At 46.4% G+C, this 18,590-nt stretch overlaps 1 protein-coding gene across 2 annotated transcripts in view; it reads right to left on the reverse strand.

Moving 5' to 3' along the window:
* The window catches only part of EXD3 (exonuclease 3'-5' domain containing 3), a 601,904-nt gene that overhangs the window by 332,156 nt on the left and 251,158 nt on the right, over positions 1-18,590 (reverse strand). For both annotated transcript variants that reach the window (XM_034793607.1, XM_034793606.1), the window contains exons 12-18: positions 17,994-18,160; positions 14,467-14,608; positions 13,236-13,437; positions 12,397-12,506; positions 10,772-10,973; positions 9,606-9,772; positions 8,056-8,226 (exon numbers count right to left, since the gene is read on the reverse strand). In XM_034793607.1, the coding sequence (XP_034649498.1) occupies positions 8,056-8,226; positions 9,606-9,772; positions 10,772-10,973; positions 12,397-12,506; positions 13,236-13,437; positions 14,467-14,608; positions 17,994-18,160 (1,161 nt within the window). The remainder of the gene's footprint in view (positions 1-8,055; positions 8,227-9,605; positions 9,773-10,771; positions 10,974-12,396; positions 12,507-13,235; positions 13,438-14,466; positions 14,609-17,993; positions 18,161-18,590) is intronic.

Genomic DNA, 18,590 nt, shown 5'->3' on the forward strand with positions numbered 1-18,590 from the left:
AGAGAGAAAAGATTGTCTAGCTACCAAGAGTATTGTTTAAACCATAAAAGGACAAGAAATTCAAAGCTGAAGATGAGATTTACAGACTTGACACTGGCAGTGTCGGTGTTTTCAGATGGAAGCTTCTGTGTCCATCTTGGAATCAGATTAACAAAAAGCACAGTCTGCACAATGGCCTCCCACAGGGATCAGTACTAGCATCATCCCTTTTTAAATTATATACAAGTTCATTTATGTCAATGACCTGGCACTAAAGGCACTTGCCTTGGCCAGGACGGCACTCTGAGGGTAAATCTTGCTCTCTCTTGTCATGGTTTGATTAAGGTTTTGAGAATTAGCAGTAGACATGGGTAAACAAACAGCAGGATACGGGGCCATAGTATTATCAGAACATCTCCAAATGAGTTGTGGCCGTGTCCTCCCTTGGAGCAGAAAAGGTGACATTTCCTGTTGTTTGGGGTGGCACAGAGGTCTGCTTCTGGAATACCTCAGGTTTGGCAGATGCTGTGGAAGACAGAATTGTTGAGCTCCAGTTTTTGGTCCTGATGGAAGTTTCTGCTCAGGGAGTCTGCAATTCTATTCTAAAGGCCTGGAAGACAAATTGCTGAGAGTTCTATCTGATGGGAAATGCACAAGTTCCATAGCTTTAGTGATTCTGTACATAAGTACTGGGATCTTGCTCTGCCCTATCGGTTGATATAATACATTTTTGCCCTGTTGTCTGGCATTACTCTGATGGTGGCCCTGTATGGTGTGAAGAAAGGTTTGAAAAGCATATTGGACTGCTCTTAACCCTAGAATGTTGATGTGGAACGTGACCTCTTGTGCAGACCATTTGCTCTGGGCTGTGTCCCCTTGAAGGTGAGCTTCCCAAAAGAGAAGCATCTGTTATGAGGATCTTTGACATGGGGGATGTAAGCATGGGTTTCCCGCACAGACGTTAAATGGATCCTTCCACCGCCTGAAAGAGTCCAGAACTTTCTGAGGTATTGTGATGCATTTGGGGTGTATACAGTCTTCTGCTATGCCTGAAGGCACTTGCACAGTCTCACATGAGGTGTGATGACAGTAGAGGCCAACACATGGCCCAAGAGCTGTAGACAGGTCCTCACAGCTGTTTGTGGGCTGTGTTGTATCATCGAGATTAGACTTGGCAGAGTGGGGAGTCTCTCTTTGGGAAGATAGGCTCTGGTGATCAGAGTTTAGAGGGGCTCTGATGAAGTCTATTCTTTGAACTGGAGTCAATGTAGACTTCTTCCAATTGATGCGAAGGCCCAGAGACTGAATAGGGCTACATCCTTGGAGGCTGCTGACTGGACCTCTAGAGCTGATCAACCCCCGAGGAGCCAACTGTCCAGATATGGGAATACTGCTATGCCCCATTAACGTAAATGGGCCACCACTGCTAAGAAAAGCTTTGCAAAGACCTTCAGGGCTGTGGAAAGCCCAAAGGGAAGGACTCGGTACTGGTGGTGTTCTGAGCCTACTCTGAAGTGTAGGAAACGTTAGTGGGGGATGGGTGAATAGCTACATGAAAGTAGGCATCCTGAAGGTCAAGGGTGACAAACCAATCTCCCAGATATAAGGATGGGATTACGGTTGCTAGTGTCACCATCCTGAAGTGCTGGGAAAGGATACAGGGTGTTCAGGTTTCTGAGGTCAAGATCTGAGGTCTCCATTCTTTGCCCCACTTGGAACTAGGAAGTAGTTGGAATAGAATCCTCTTCCAGTGAACCCTGGGAGAACCAGTTTGATCACCCCCAAGAGTAGGAGAGACTGGACCTCTTGTGTTAAGAAATCATCATGAGAGGGGTCCCTGAAAAGGCATAGGAAAAGGGTGGTGGTAGGGGGAAATAGTATTGAAGTGGACAGAATATCCTACATCAGTCACCTCCAAGGTCCGTTTATCTGAGGTAAGCTGTTCCCAGACAGGGAGGAAGTGGGCTGGTTGGTTTTCAAAGAGGGGTGGATGCAATTGTGCAGCACAGGATCCGGGAAAGTAGGCTGCTTAAGGCCCTCAACCAAGATGTCAAAACTGTTTCTTAGAGGGAGGTGCAGATGATGATTAAGTAGAGGGGGAGGCAGATCTCCTCTGAAAGACAGAATGTCTGAGAAGAGTATGTTTCAGATAGCACTGGCATGGTCAAGAACCTGGGACACTTGGGACCTACTAAACCATCTTTTTGTTGAAAGGACATAAATTCCAAGAGACAGTAAGGTCATCCTTGAGTCCATCAAGGTATGGTGGGAGAAGTCTGTGTCAGCACAGAAGAGCTTGGGCCTTCCAAGGGAAGGTCTTCAACTGTTTTCTGAACCTCCCCTGGGAGACCAGAAGACTGGAGCCAGGATGCTCTGCGCATAACCACAGCCATGGCTAAGGACTTAGAAGCCATGTCTGTGGCATCTAGGATAACTTGGAGGGAGGTTTTAGATACCAATTGACCCTCAGAGATAACGGCCTGAAATTGTTCCCTCTGGACCAGTGGCAGATGTTCAGTACAATGGGTGAACTTGGAATACGTGTTAAAATCATATTTCGCCAACAGGGCTTGCTAGCTTACCACCCAAAACTGGAGAACAGCTCTTTCTGCCCAGGATGTCTAAATGTTTGGACTCCTTATCATAAGGAGAGGATCTGGAGTGGGTTTGTTGATTTCTTTCATTAGCTTCATCCACCACCAGAGAATTGGCAGTGGGGTGTGAAAATAAATGCTCCATTCTCTTCGATGGAATATAGTCCTTTTTATCTGCCTGCTTACAGGTGGGCTGGATTGTGGCAGGTGTTTGCCAGACTGTGAGAGTAGGCAATAACAGAGCCTCATTGGTTAGGAGGGGATTTCCCCTGAGGGGTGATATTTATAATGGCTATCAAGGAGTGCTGAGACTCCTGAACCTTTTCTAACAGGATCTGGAGGGATTCTGCCAGGCATTTCATGGGGTCTTGGATGGGCCAAAAGTCATCAGCAGAAGAGGGTGGTGGGGCATTACTGCCTTATTGGAGATGAAGATGTGTTTGTTGATGGCTGTGAGTTTCCCTCCATTTGTGGTTCCTCAGAAGTCTGAGTCGGTATCAGGGTCTGGAGAAGGGGTCAGTGCCAAAATGGTGAGCATGGTACCAGAGCGACTTGTGGAGGAAATTCTCTGACCTCAGAGCTCTGGTGCAGGGAAGATGGAGGAACTGGAGTGCCTCCTGGCTGTGTGCATCTCGGGGCCAAAAGGGGTCTGTCAGTACTGACACAGGGCTCCCTGTGCTGTCTACTAGAAGGCCTCTCCACCTGCTGCTTCTTGTGCAGTACCAGTGACCCGGTACCAGAATCAGACAGAGCCTCAGCTGTATCCCTTGAGTGGACCTGAGGTCTCCTCAGCAGGGGTCGGCAACCTTTCAGATGTGGTGTGCCGAGTCTTCATTTATTCACTCTAATTTAAGGTTTTGCATGCCAGTAATACATTTTAATGTTTTTAGAAGGTCTCTTTCTATAAGTCTTTAATATATAACTAAACTATTGTTGTATGTAAAGTAAATAAGGTTTTTAAAACATTTAAGAAGCTTCATTTAAAATTAAATTAAAATGCAGAGCCCCCCAGACAGGTGGCCAGGACCCGGGCAGTGTGAGTGCCACTGAAAATCAGCTTGCATGCCGCCTTTGGCACACATGCCATAGGTTGCCTACCCCTGCCTCAGAGTGAAATTTATTGTTTCCCTGGTAGGGGAAAGAAGCTTTTTCTTCCTCTATGTCCTAGCTTCTGAAAATGGTGGGCTGGTGGAGCAGCCCAGCAAGGTGATGTCAATTTATGGGGTGGGAAATGGACCCCACCTCCCCAGAGCTAGTGAGCATTCCATTACAAGGAGCTTCAGTCTCTCCTTTCTCTCCTTTTGAGACCTGCCTTAAATCCCGGAAAGACCTTACACCGTGACGGGATGTGGATGTCTCCGTGGCAGCAGAGGCAGCTCGAATGTCCATTGCTATGGGGATAAAAACCTGTGCTAATTCTGGCAGGGCTTAAATCCCATGGTCTATGGCATAACCTGGAGTGTAATGGTCCAAAAATAGGAGACTGAAAAAAAGGGGGAGAGGGCAACCAACCCACCTTCTAAACACAAGTGCGTTAAGACTAAAAGAGAAATAAAATATCTAAACAAAATAAAGGAAAACTAAGAAAGAAAAAAACATGAAAATGACTCAGTTAAGAAAGGCGGGAAGCTGAGAATCAGCAGGCATGCAATTGCTCTGTCTCAAGGCACAGGCAGTCGAGAAGCAACTGAGTTGTGGTGGGCCCACACTTCCTTACATGTCCTCATTTGGAGGTACGAGGCGCTGCCCTGCGCAGGCATGGGCCTGTGCACACTGCTTTGCTTCTCTGTCGAGCGCGTTCAGATACATGTGCGTCCTCTGGTGGAGCACCCATAGGGACAAATAGTCAAAGACGAAAGGAACATTATTCCAAGTGGAGATGTATTTTAAATTAATACTGGGCTCAAGATAGAGTTCAAAGCCTCATCATGAATAATTCTCAAAAGCGTGCAGCCCTTCCAATGAGGTGCATTCCCATTTTAGATAGCTCCTATCCCTATCAGAGGAGTTATGCATTGGTTAGAGACACAGAGGCCAGGATTCTCCTGTGTGAGGGTTGCTCTGGGCCCATTATTGAAAGCATTCCTGAAGCTGGGATCTACCAGTGGTGTAGAACTGATGTAATGGCTCCTATGCTACCCCCCACAGTTAACATAAAGGCCATGTGTGGCCAAGACTTCTTTGCACCTCATCAATCCCCAGTTGCTCTTGAAGACTCCTTGGGGCCCCCAGGCTGCTCTATGTAAAGCCAAGAGATCAGCTCAGTGTTCACCTGGCGCAGGATTAGGACACGCAACGCTAAGAGCCACAGTTGAATCCATTCTGCCAAGCTACACTGTGGGCTGCTCCATAGCAGCTGGGGATCTGGGCTTAGACCTCTAGACACACAGTATAAACATGCTCATAGCCGCAGACATTAAGGCCAGAAGGGACCATCATGATCATCTAGTTTGACCTCTTGCACATTTCAGGCCACAGAACTTCACCCATCCACTCCTGTGATAGACCCCTAACCTCTGGCTGAGTCACTGAAGTCCTCAATCATGGTTTAAAGACTTCAAGTTACAAAGAATCCACCATTTACACTAGTTTAAACCTGCACATAACCCATACCCTGTGCTGCAGAAGAAGGCAAAAAAACAACCACCCCAGGCTCTCTGCCAATCTGACCTGGGGGAAAATTCCTTTCTGACCCAAAATATGGCGATCAGTTAGACCCTGAGCATGTGGGCAAGACCTACCAGCCAGACACCTGAGAAAGAATTCTCCATAGTAACTGAGAGCCCTCCCAATCTAGTGTCCCATCACCAGCCATTGGAGATATTTGCTACTGTCGATCACTTGCCCAGCCATGCCACAAAAATAGAGGATTTCCAAAATTAATCTTGTGCCCACAGTCTAGCACAAAACAGTTGTTCACTTGCAAGTTAATGGCTAATCAAAGAAAGTTGGAAAGGATTTATTCACTGAAAGTCAGTTTATGAGACCCTTTCTTCCCATGATGAGCAGATTTAATTGAAAAGAGATTTATATAAGAAATTCTAATTCCTCTATATTTTTAATTCACTCTCACATTCAGTGCAGCACATAAGATTTGAAACTACAGGTCTGATGAGACAAGTCTTGCTAGGATAGCAACCATCCAGAAGAAGACACTCTGCAGATAACTGCAGAAGACTACGAAGCACCACCCAGCACCAACACTGGGTTTGGTGTGGATTTGGGGAGCAGTATTTCCCAAACTAAAGGAGGGATATTGCTCTACCACTACCATACACATTATTCCAAGAGGGTACAGTGCAAACCCGTAGATTCAGGCTTGCATCTTGCTTTTAAGCAACATCTCAGATAAAATCCAAAAAGTGAGACCATCCACTTAGTAATATTCACAGTTGCTTTAGCAACTGGTGCAGGAAAAACCATAGGAAGCAAATGCAAGACTATTTAAGGGGCCTTGCTTGGCAAATGAGTTGCTACGTTTCAGAGTAGCAGCCGTGTTAGTCTGTATCCGCAAAAAGAACAGGAGTACTTGTGGCACCTTAGAGACTAACACATTTATTAGAGCATAAGCTTTCGTGGACTACAGCCCACTTCTTCGGATTTCCACTCCATACGGCTAAATGCAGTGCCTTGCCTAATGACAGGTTTCAGAGTAGCAGCCGTGTTAGTCTGTATCCACAAAAAGAACAGGAGTACTTGTGGCACCTTAGAGACTAACTGCATTTAGCCGTATGGAGTGGAAATCCGAAGAAGTGGGCTGTAGTCCACGAAAGCTTATGATCTAATAAATTTGTTATTAGAGGGATAGCTAGTGTGTTTTAATGACTCATGTAAGTCTCTAAGGTGCCACAAGTACTCCTGTTCTTTTTGCGGATACAGACTAACACGGTTGCTACTCTGAAACCTGTCATTATGCAAGGCACTGCATTTAGCCGTATGGAGTGGAAATCCGAAGAAGTGGGCTGTAGTCCACGAAAGCTTATGCTCTAATAAATTTGTTAGTCTCTGAGTTGCTAGGGTGATCTTTGCAATATGAGAGCAAGAAAGATGTACATGTGTGTATGTATGTTTGATTAATAATATAATTGAAATAACTGTAATGGAAAAACAAACCCTAATTTTGCATGTGCGTGCTGTGAGCCCAGGTGATATTGGTATATTATTGTGATAGCTTCTTTCAAACATACCAAGCCATGGTGATCACTATTCAAATCTTTCTCCTGTCCCTGGGAGAGTTGCTTGCTGACTTTCTGTATGTGCCATGTTCAGCATTAGATTTTTATTTAAATCAGGATTCTCAGATATAAAGGAGGCAGAGATATCCATTTTTATCTCTGATTATCCAAGCACACATCAAAGCCTCTGCAATGCAGTAACTCTGCAAGGGCTTTTGATAGCAAAAGGATGTTTGCCTGGTTACCATAGAGAGTACAATCTAAAATATCCTGTCCGAAGCATGATAAGGCATCAGAAGGAGAAGAGACGGATGGGGGGAGGGGAGAGAATGAGGGATAGCTAGTGTGTTTTAATGACTCATGTAAGTCAGGGATGAGATATTAATTATTTCTTCAGAAGTTAAGGACTGCTCAGGATTCCAGCCAAGCAGACATCTGAAGAGGAAACATCCTGTACTCTAGGCTTGGTGATCACTGCATATTTGATAGCAACACATTGTGTGGGCTGGATATCTCCATTTCTGTCATAGCAGAAATATGTGTGAAATGAAAGAGCATGTGTCTCTTTTCTCCTAGACACAGAGGGTCAGACAGAGTGGTTATGGGAGTCCAGATTCAGTGCTAGCCAACCCAGCACGTTACAGATAATTCCTTCTTGAATGTTCAATTCTGATTCATTTCTAGACATCCTAGATTTGTTTAGCCAGGCTGAGTGTACCCCATGCTACCTAGCTAGGAAGTTTCCTGATATTTTATCCGGAAATCTTCACTCACACGCAGCACAGTCCTGCTTTGATTACATTCCATCTGGGGTGTCTAAGGAACAAGCCAGACAAATTATTTCACTTCCTGTGGTTCTATGCCATTACAGACCAAATGCCTTCTGGGCCCCCGTCTTTTGCCCTAGCCATGATGGCACTACACCATTATAAATGCTCATAAACTATTGGTCACACCTCATGCACTTTTGTTCTCTTAATTGCTTGGTAGCTCCCAGCACTGCTGTCCATGACGGAAAAGTGCAGCTATGAACAAGCCACAAAATCACAGAGCTCCATGCAAACAGGGTTTGTTCCCACCCTCTCTCCCCAGGAAGTGGAAAGCATAGCCAAAATGATAATGGCTAGGTCTGCGAGGCCACTTGTGACAGTGGGGTGTTAGCAAAGGCACAGGGTAAGCGTGTAGCAGGCAACACTCCCAGGCTCATTGGACACAGGGGAATATTAATACCCATTGAAATCACATTCGTTTAAACACTGTGCTTTCCCTACATGGTGACAGCTAAAGCGACTCAACCCAGGACTGACCTCAGCAGCTTTTCTATGGTTGTCATCATTCTCTAGCATACGGACGTCCACTCCGAGGCAGCGAAGGTGGCGTCCAAGTCCCTGCAGCATGTTATCACAGACCACGCTGAACTCCTTCGGGGAGATGGAAGGAGGGGGGCTCAAGGCCTCCATGCCTATCACTTTGGCTTGCTATAGAAAAAAAGACATACAGGAATGACTGAAGTTTGTTTATTTTATTTCAAATGTCTGCTGCCTGGAGAGTCCCCTGAGATACCCTCCCGTCTTTGGGAGGCTGTATTAATGTAGCAGGTAACCTATTCAGGATAATTGGGGCTACAACCCCAAACCAGCCTCCAATGCTCAGCTTTGCTTCTAGTATCTTTAAAATTAATAGGCTGGGTTGCTTGAAGACATATTTACAGTTTGTAGGTGGTTACTGTGCTTAGAACAGGGAATTGCTGCAGGATCCTTTATTATATGCAGTATTGCTACAGTAGAAGAACTGGGGGTCACCAAATGAAATAGGCAGCAGGTTTAAAATGAACAAAAGGAAGTATTTCTTCACACAATGTACAGTCAACCTGTGGAACTCTTTGTCAGAGGATGTTGTGAAGGCCAAGACTAACAGGGTTGAAAAAAGAACTAGATAAGTCCATGGAGTATAGGTCCATCAATGGCTATTAGCCAGGATGGGCAGGAATGCAAAACCATGCTCCAAAGTCTCTCAGGCCTCTGTTTGCGAGATGCTGGGAATGGGCAACAGGGGATGGATCTCTTGATGATTACCTGTTCTGTTCATTCCCTCTAAAGCATCTGGCATTGGCCACCATCAGAAGACAGGATACTGGTCTGACCCAGTATGGCCATTCTTATGTTCCTATCTCAAATACCAGTGGGTGGTCGCTGTGAGTAAATGCTCACTTTTCGACGGTGATACAGTATGAAGATACTTACACTGTTAAATCTATGTTACTGCCTTTTCTCAAAGAGACTTGAAGCTCTCTGGGGCAGGGCCTCTCACACTTCATAGGGCCCGGATCTCAGTGGGTCCCTGAACACTACTGTAATAAACATCAACAATAGTCACTTGACTAATTAATTGGATTATAGAGGTGACAGTGATGGATCCTGAGTTCACAAGGAAGACCAAGACTGTAAAACTTATTGTAGCAACCTTTGCAGCAATAGCCTGAATATGTTTAATTTACAATATTCCCATTAGTTTAGGATGGCTAGTAAATTCTGCTGAAAAACCTTGTATGCAAATAGGAAGGTGCTAACATCAATGGCAACTTGCTATGTTGTTCATATTTCTAAATGACATTTTCCAGCGGAGGAAATAAATGCACTGACCTATGCAGGGAACTTTGAGTACTGGCACTATTGGGGTTAAACACATTTACTCAGTAAAATAGGAAAGTGAGAAGGATTTTTGCTACCCCAGGACTAGAGAAAGGCATGCAGACAGGCTTGACAGGCATGGCTAATAGCCTGCTTGAGAGGTGATGCCAATGTATAGTTTGAAGAGATTGGGAGCAATGTACAGTTCTTTGAAGATGTTTACAAACCTGCTCGGAAGGTGATGGCATTTCTTGTTGATTCAGCTGCTTCTTTGCCCTGGATTTTGTGGTAGGTTTACCCACCAGGCTCTCAGTGAGATCTGAACACAGGCCAAAGCCTGATGGATCCTCACACAGTTTCTTATACACCTCCAGCAAGCAGTACGCATCAGAAGCTACAAAACAGAATATCCCCATTAGTTTGGCTTTGACCAAAATAGAAAGAAAGGCTTTTGTGATGAAAAGAAGAGGGTCTACACCTATATAAATGCAACTACATCCAATCGCCCTTGGTAGATGCAGGTATCTAGCATTGTATCTTACAGTCTTGTATAGATTCAGTAAATATAATAATCAAATAGGCTTTGACCCAGAATCCCATTTCATCAATCCAGAACTAGCACAAATGTGGTATCTTTCCCCTCACAGAATTCAAAGACACGGAGCCACACTCAGCCTTGACACAAAGAAGCTGCAACTACCACTGCTTGAGACGTTCAATTCTAACTTGAGGATTTAGCCATGCAGCCCCCATCATTTCAATGGAAGTTGTGTGACTAAATCTCCTAGTCAGCTATGCAAATCTCAAACACTGACCTGATTGGGAGTTGCCCCTGCTTACAGAAGGGCTGAATTTAACACTGGGCTGGTACTTTTTTATCACTCGATGGAGTTCCGCTGTCTCACTGTGACTCATCTCTGGATTTATACCTACAGTTCACATTGACCTGCCTGGACCAAGGCCCCTGTAGTATAGCTCCGAATGCCATCCATGCCCATCTTGAATTCAGTTGACATACAGGACATAATAGTGGTTTCCCAGAAAAGCCATGTGCAGTGAAATGAGGCAGAAGGAAGTGGACTTTTTTTCCTTTTCAACTATTCAGAGGAGTTCCCATTGAGATTATGTTTCATCAGAATAATTTGACTGGTAAAGAAATTCTTTTATCAGAGAAATAATGATTCATTGAACAGCTTATACTCCAGCCATTAAAATTAGGTCCATAAAAGGACAAACAAAACATGTGCTGGCTTCTTTGAACAGGAACTAATCTGCAAAGCCATTTTCCCCTCTGCTGGTTAACATTTTTTCCACATCTACACATCTAATGAAATGCAGGCCCATGACAGAGTTGTGCGTGGCACCTTGCTCTACAGTTACATGCTAACCAGACCTGCATAGAGGATTTGTTCCTCCCGCAGCGGCCGTTTCTCCCAGTTGGAGAGCTGCTCAGTTTTATCAAGAGGTTTCCCCAGGACATGCTGCACCAGCAGACTGAGCCCTCTTTCCGGCTGCCTGAACCCTCTGTCTCCACAGCCCTTCTCCTGTGACAGTACGTCAACCTGAAGGCTGCTCTTCCTCCAGCATTTCTGTAACTGAAGGGGGAGAGAAAGATGCAAAACAAACAGATTTCAAAACAGAGCCTGAAAATATCACACGTTGCAGTGGGGTGGAAAGTACAATCAAGGCATGTGGGTATACACAGTCCAGCCATCTCAGACAAGGGCTGGCATGGCAAACTGGATACCCGAACAGATATTGGATATCTGTTTGACAAACACACTTGTTGGAAATGAACTTGGTTTCAAAGCATGGAAGGGAAACAACGGCCTAGTTTGACTGCATCATATCTGGAGCGCTTTTTGGAAATTTTTTATTTGAAACTTTTTATTAAAGCAAACTTACAATAAAATGTTAACAAACTACATTGTACATTATCTATTACTTAGTCAGGATCAAGTTCATATTCAAAGAACCTGGCTAAAGATTCTGGCTTGCTGACTGTGGAGTCTTCCTCCTCTAAGTATGCTAAAAAGGGTGACCAAATTTCTCGTGGAGCATTTTCCTAAGATGTTAAGAAGTTGGGTCAGGAAGTGTCTCTTCTCATGCATTTGCAAAGCACCTAGAGCAGAGAGTCCCTGAGCCAACTGAGGCCACTGGGCACGAACGCAATACAAATAATAAAGAAATAATAACCACAGCACCCCAGCATCTTCCTCCCCATTTTGTTTTCTGAGCTAATATGTTAAACAGAAAAGGTGCCCCAGGATTAGAGCAAACGATGATTCTGAAATGTCCCCCACTCGGTCTGGATAGAACTAAGGCTGTGACTACTTATGGAGACTAGAGTGTCCTCAGCACTTCCTGAGTTGGGATGACAACCCCAGGAGTTTGGCTAAATCCCAACCTACCTCCTTAAATGTCCCCTGCAGTTTCAAACAGATGCATGTTTTCATTTTCTTACTAAAATTACTGCATGCTGCTACATAGCTGCTGAGTTCTAATCCAGAGCCAGCTGCATTTTAGTAGCAGATGAATGCAAATCCTGTACTGCACTGAGTCCTAGGCTCATACTCCATGCTCTTTATAAGGAGCTGTCTATTAAATCCATAACAACTCTATGGACACTACCAAATGCTAGAATAATTAAACTTTTATAAGTTAAAGATCATTCTACAAGAATTTGCTCATAGCAAGTATGAGTGTGATGGCTGTGTTCAAAAAGCCCCTCTTGGGTGAATGGACCACTGGCTCCATTTTAGTTCCTTTTTTAAAGGTAAAGTGGAGAGCTATTAAAATGCCCAGCCATGTCTTTTTAGCTAATCAAAACTAAATGCTTGTGTCTCTCTCTAAAGAATCACAACACCCTAGGAACTAAAGATGGAAAAGACCTTTTAGGTCATCTAGCCATCTCCCTGCCAATATAGGATGCAGAAAGAAAATGCTGTGAAATGATGAGTTATCTTCCAGTACAGTCAAGAGAAGGACTCTTCCAAATCTTCAGGTTCCCATTCTTACTTGTTTATCTACTGCAAGCAGGTCCACTATGCCGTGCACGTGCTTATCCATTTCTTTAAAAGCAGAGCACGTAGCAGCTAGGCTGTGCAGGTCTCCGGACATCCCATACCCTGCAGAGACAAAGCCTCAAATCACACAGATAGAAAAATGAGTTCTGGGTTCTGATGCACGGCATGCTAACCTGAGAGCTCCGGGTTCTGGTTCCAGGAAGATATCCGTTCTGGTACTGGGTGGGTTAACCCAGAGAGCTATGGGATTCTGGTTCCACGTCGGCTAACCCGGAAAGATATCCGTTCTGGTCCTGGGTGGGCTAACCCAAAGAGCTATGAATTCTGGTATTGAGTGGGCTAACCCAGGGAGCTATGGGCTCTAGAACTGGATGGGCTAACTTTGAAAGCTCTGGGTTCTGGTACTGGGTGCTCTCTTGATTAGCCTGGTTTGATTTCTGGTACTCAGTGGGCTAACCCCAAGCGTTCTGGGTCCTGATACTGGGTGGACTAACCCAGGGAGTTGTGGGTTCTGGTATGGAGCAGGCTAACCCAGACTGATGTTTGTTCTGATACCAGATGGGTTAACCCACAGAGCTGTAGTTTCTGATGTGGGGCAGGCAGTGGTGGAAGCTGTTCACCCTGCTGCCTGCCATGGCAGCCATCTAATCTAGAGGGCTCCCGAAGCGATAAGAGAAGAATGTTCTAACTGGACTAGATTATACCCTACTAGGGGAAGGCCCCATGTACAGAGGGCAGGATAGAGGATGTTGTTCCTATGTATGTGAAGTAGTGAGAAAGGCTGACAGTTCCTGCAGTGGAAAGCAGAGCATAGGGGAAAGCTTAAGTTACCTAGTTTAATGATGGTTGGATCTGAGAAGAGGGTCTGGACAAAGTGAGAAAGCTCCTCCATCTCATCTGGCTTGAGGAGCTGCAGCAAATCCAGGAGGAACACCTGCTCCTCGATAGCAATCTGCAGCACTGAGACGCGTGGCCTTCCAACCACACCGAATGACGGCCTCCACTCCATATCGACGCCAACAACCTGGCCGGGCTGCAGCACACACAAAACGCTGTCTTTACTCAGGGCTTGTCCACATGGGATACAGACTGGAACAGCAATTGTGGAACAACTCCCTGGCTGGACACTCTACTCTGCACTAAGAATCACGTTATTGCAGAATAATTACTCTGCTTTGGAAGTGCACTAATTATTGTGAATAAAGTGGCTTTTATCCAGAATACAGTGTCCCATAGGATTTTTTCCGATAGTTCAGGCGTGGGCAAACTTTTTGGCCTTAGAGCCACATCTGGGTATGGAAATTGCACAGTAGGCCATGAATTCTCATGAAATTGGGGGTTGGGGTGCAAGACGAGGTGAGGGCTCTGGCTGGGGGTGCGGGCTCTGGGGTGGGACCAGAAGTGAGGAGCTTAGTGTGCAGGAGGGGGCTCTGGGCTAGGGCAGGAGGTTGGGGTGCAGGCAGGGGGAGGAAGTGCAGGAGGGCTCTCGCTGGGGGTGTGGGCTCTGGGGTGGGGCTGAGGGATTTGGGGTGTAGGAGGGGGCTCCAGACTGGGACCAAGGGGCTCGGAAGGCAGGAGGGGGATCAGGGCTGGGGCAGGGGGTTGGGACATGGGGGGGGTTAAGGTTCTGGCTGGGGCTGCGGGCTCTGGGGTGGGGCCAGAAATGAGGAGTTCAGGGTGCGGGAGGAGGCTTTTGGCTGGGGCAGGGGGTTGGGGCACAGGAGGAGGTCAGGGGTGCAGGCTCCAGGCGGCGCACGCGCAGCATTCTCCGACCCTGCTCCCCGGCTGGAGCACGGAAGCAGGGAGTTTGAGAGCTGGATTAAACTGGCTGGAGCGCCGGATGTGGCCTGTGGGCCGTAGTTTGCCCACCCCTGCGATAGCTTACTCCACAATAGCTATTCCAGTCAATCTCCGAGCCCACAGGCCTCAGAGATTTCCTACTGAAAGTGCCAGGAGTGCTCCTGCTGCTCCTGGCACAGACTGACGTGTATTTGATGATGAAGGTCACAAATATTCCGTTACATGATTGACATTAAAAAGCCAACAGCAGGGAGACACTTACCTGCAGCACCTTCTCCCTCCACCTCAGCATCCCTTCCCATGTCTGCAGAAAGTGAATGTTCTCCCTGGGAATGGGGAGCTGGTAATAACCCTCCTTCTTATCCTTTTCATAGTCACCCACTCTGCTCTCAGCATCTTCTACCCTGCACAAAAGAAGAGCCAGCAACTTTTAAGAGGGCCATCCTAAGATTTCAGGGCCCAAGGGACATCAGAAAGTCCTAGAGCCCCTCTCCTCACATCCCTCTGTCACCTCTTCTCACTCGATCTCTCTTCTCTCTCCACTTTCTCTGACCCTTTCTCCTTACTCTACTCTTTCTCTCTGTTCCTTTCAGCCTTGACTCACCTTCTCTCCCTCCCCCCACCAAAAAAATAACCACAAAAACATTTAGTGCAGGGGCCAGCAACCTTTCAGAAGTGGTGTTCCGAGTCTTCATTCATTCACTCTAATTTAAGGTTTTGCCTGCCAGTAATCCAATTTAACGTTTTTGGAAGGTCTCTTTCTATAAGTCTATAATACATAACTAAACTATTGTTGTATGTAAAGTAAATAAGGTTTTTAAAATGTTTAAGACGCTTCATTTAAAATTCAATTAAAATGCAGAGCCCCCTGGACGGGTGGCCAGGGCCTGGGCAGTGTGAGTGCCACTGAAAATCAGCTCACATGCCGCCTTGGACACCCGTGCCATAGGTTGCCTACCCCTGATCTAGTGCATGTGAGACAGAGATGGAAGCTTGGAGCACAAGTCCATTCCATCAATAACACATACACATTGGAAGTAACCTCCAGACTAGAAAAGCCTCCCAAACCCAGACTTCTCATCATGCATTGCTCACACTCCACTCCCTTTTCCAGAATTGATGTGAACGTAAAGCCAGCAAGTGAGCTCCGGCTTCGAAGATAGCACATTGTAAGGACCCCTCACCCCCAGGAACCCACTAGCTGGCATGGCCCCATCCACATGGGCAGGCTGGCTCAGACCAGCTCAGGGCCCAAACCAGAGCTTTGGTTTTCTCATTAGACAGGAACAGGCAGAGAATCACAAGCTGCTCCACCTCTGGCTCAAGAGGCCTCCTCCTCCATTGAGCTTAGAGTGGAATGGCTCATAAAGGCTTCGCTAACCTCTCCTTCCTATGCCAGCTTCCCCCAGCCCTTTTCCTGTTCAGCATCTACACCTGCTGTTCCCTCTGTTCCATGGAGCTGGAAATACAAAAGCCCTGAGAAGGTGTTCACACTACTCCACCATCTCCCTGCACTTTGGGTCTACATGCTAAGAACAGTGGTAAGCTGAACTCACAACCAGACTGAGATTCCCCACCTGTTTGATTCTCCCACACTAAGACTTCAGGCCATGTCCCAGAGAGAGGTGTAATGCAAGTGCATTAACACCTTGGCACTGTTAGGGAGATGCGTGCCGAAATGGGCTTTGCGAGTTATCACGGATTTCCTAGAACAGGATCTTACACAGCACGAGTTGGTTCCCCATACAGCAGAGGCTCTTGCAATAGCTTTGTAAATGCTGTAACAGCTTTGCACGTGTGTCCCGTCCAGATGATGCAATCCGAGGAAAGTAAGAGCAAGAGAAAACCCAGCTATTTTGTACGTATCATGAATTTCTGGCTAGTCTCTTTCCCACAGAGTCTTTAAATGGTTTATTATTTGAGAAAATATTTACTAACCTTGTGTTTCGGGGACTGTGTGACTAATTTTGTAACATAGCAGCTTGGTGCTGTGCAAACATTCCCTCGCAGAGACGGTATGTGTGCACGGCGAAGTCAATATTTGTGTAAAATATTTAATGAAGGTGTGAAATCTCATGTCTCCGGGAATATTCTGATCTGCACAGCTCAAGAGGAGCATGTGGTAGGACCACAGCAGAGATGATGTCATCATTTATACTCTGATACCATCTCTCTTTCCCTTGCAGCGTGAACGCCCTCTGTGGGAACCTGCTGCTAGACTATTTCAATTGCTAAGAAAAGAGAAGTGGCTGCATTTGGATCCAGAGCTCCATGAACTGCAAAGCACTTCACCATAGTGGGTTAGGATTCTTATCCCCATTTTGCAGGTGGGAAGACTGAGGTACAGAGGGCTTCACTTACCCATCCAAATACACTGAGAATGGCAGAGCTGGCATATACAATGAGGTTACTGACATGTTAAGTTCTGATGTTGGTTTCCTGCCGTGGTACATGCCCAGAGTTTGTGGCTCTCTCGCAGGCATGGTCCCCACCTACCCACTGTTTGGGGGCTTACATTGCCTGTGAGACACTGTCCCCCCTTACGGGCAGCCTCCTGCAGGCCCAGATTTCAGTGTCTCCTGAGCATAGCTGCTGTGCTTCCCTTTCCTCTGGGCTCTGGTGATGAGGTGGGGGCAGGCTATCATCTGTCTCCTTTGGCAGAGGCTAGCGGCTGCAGGATTGATAACCTTATGCAGTCCATGAGTCCCCAAGTGCAAGGCCCGCCATTGCACCCAATCTCTGCAAGCATGAGTGCTGCTCTGCACTCAGCGACACAGCCTAGAGCTCTCCGGCTTTGTACTAAATGTTCAGCGCCAGATCATCTTCCTTGTGCAAAGTCCAAGTAAATGCACGGGGTGATTGATGGGGGAAAGAATACCTCTTTCCTTGGCTGCAGTGGGCTGATAGAGCCACCGGCACCTTCTTGCGAGACCAGAGGACCGCAATAGCCTTGACTGAGGCTCTGCACCCCTGCAGGAATCTGGCTGCTGTGACAATCTGGCTGGTGGACATGCCTCCTCCAGCCTGGCTCATATCCAAAACACCTCCTCATGCTCTCATGGCTTAAGCCCATGGAACACATTTTCACTGCAGATGGAGTCATGGACACCATTGCATGGATTCTCTGCATACTGCCTCCCTGCACCGCATAACCACACCAATTCTACTATCTTTTATATCCTACGTGCTAGAGGGAATGGGCAGGATGTGCCCCTCAGGTAGCGACACCACCAGTATCATGCAACTTCTGGATTCTTTAAACTTAGTGCTCCCACCCTAAGATCTGGCTACTAGATGTTTCGCTGTTGATTGTACACTGCCTGAAATAAGGGGGTAAAATATACTCTGAGACACAAGTCAGGAAGGAAAAGCAACATTCAAGAAAGAAGCAAAAAGAGGAGGAACGCCAAACTAAGAGACTCCTCAGCAGTTTGTTCTCAGATATTTGCACATGGATTCTTCAGAAAGTGTGGTGGATTTAACTTTATACTATGGACTTAACTGAACAGCTGGAGCTCAGACAATCATTTGCAGTAGGTCATTTATCCAAATGCAGCCTCTCTCTGCAGGCTGGGATTTCCCTGCATGAACGCAGCAGTCCAATTTACTCAAACAGGGGCGGAGGGTGAGATTCTGTATAGTGTCTCTAAGAGATAAAGTACAGAACTCTCCTCCTGAGGGCACTTTAAGACACCTTTGAGCCTCCCAGATCCGAGCTGCTCTGGGAGCCAGAGAGGTCACTGGCATAATTCAGACATTTCTGAAGTCAGTATAATCCACAATATTTACCTCTCCTGGGCCTTGAGTTTCTGAAGTTCATTGGCCACTCCATAAGGCAGGGTCTTCTCAGGTAAGCTATAGCGGAGAGCCCACCTGGCTGCTGTGTTCAGATCACAGTAGCTGACTAGCAGTTGGATCAGCTGCTCTTGTAGCCATCGATTCTCCCCAACTGTGTTCTGCAAGGAAGCAAGAGTAACAGAAACTGTTGGTGCAGGTTCCATTTTCAGCACATGACTATACATTTCCAAGGACAGAGTGCCCGAAGTGAGGAACTCTAGGGCTCAGGACGGGAACTGGCAGCCTGAATTGACTCCCTGCTGCGTGGCAGAGGAGGGAGCAAGAAATGAGCATGTGCATGTCCTTTCCACTTTAGAAGTAACATTGTTTGAGCCCAGACTGCTACAGCTTACTGTTCAGGCCTATTTGTCTCCCATGCAGATAGATTGCTCCTGGGGAGCATGTGACCAGATGAGCTGGAGTGCCCTAAAGACTATAAAAAGAAGAACAGGAGTACTTGTGGCACCTTAGAGACTAACAAATTTATTAGAGCATAAGCTTTCGTGGACTACAGCCCACTTCTTCGGATGCATATAGAATGGAACATAT

The sequence above is a fragment of the Trachemys scripta genome, chromosome 17 (assembly GCF_013100865.1).
Source record: "Trachemys scripta elegans isolate TJP31775 chromosome 17, CAS_Tse_1.0, whole genome shotgun sequence".
NCBI lineage: Eukaryota > Metazoa > Chordata > Testudines > Emydidae > Trachemys > Trachemys scripta.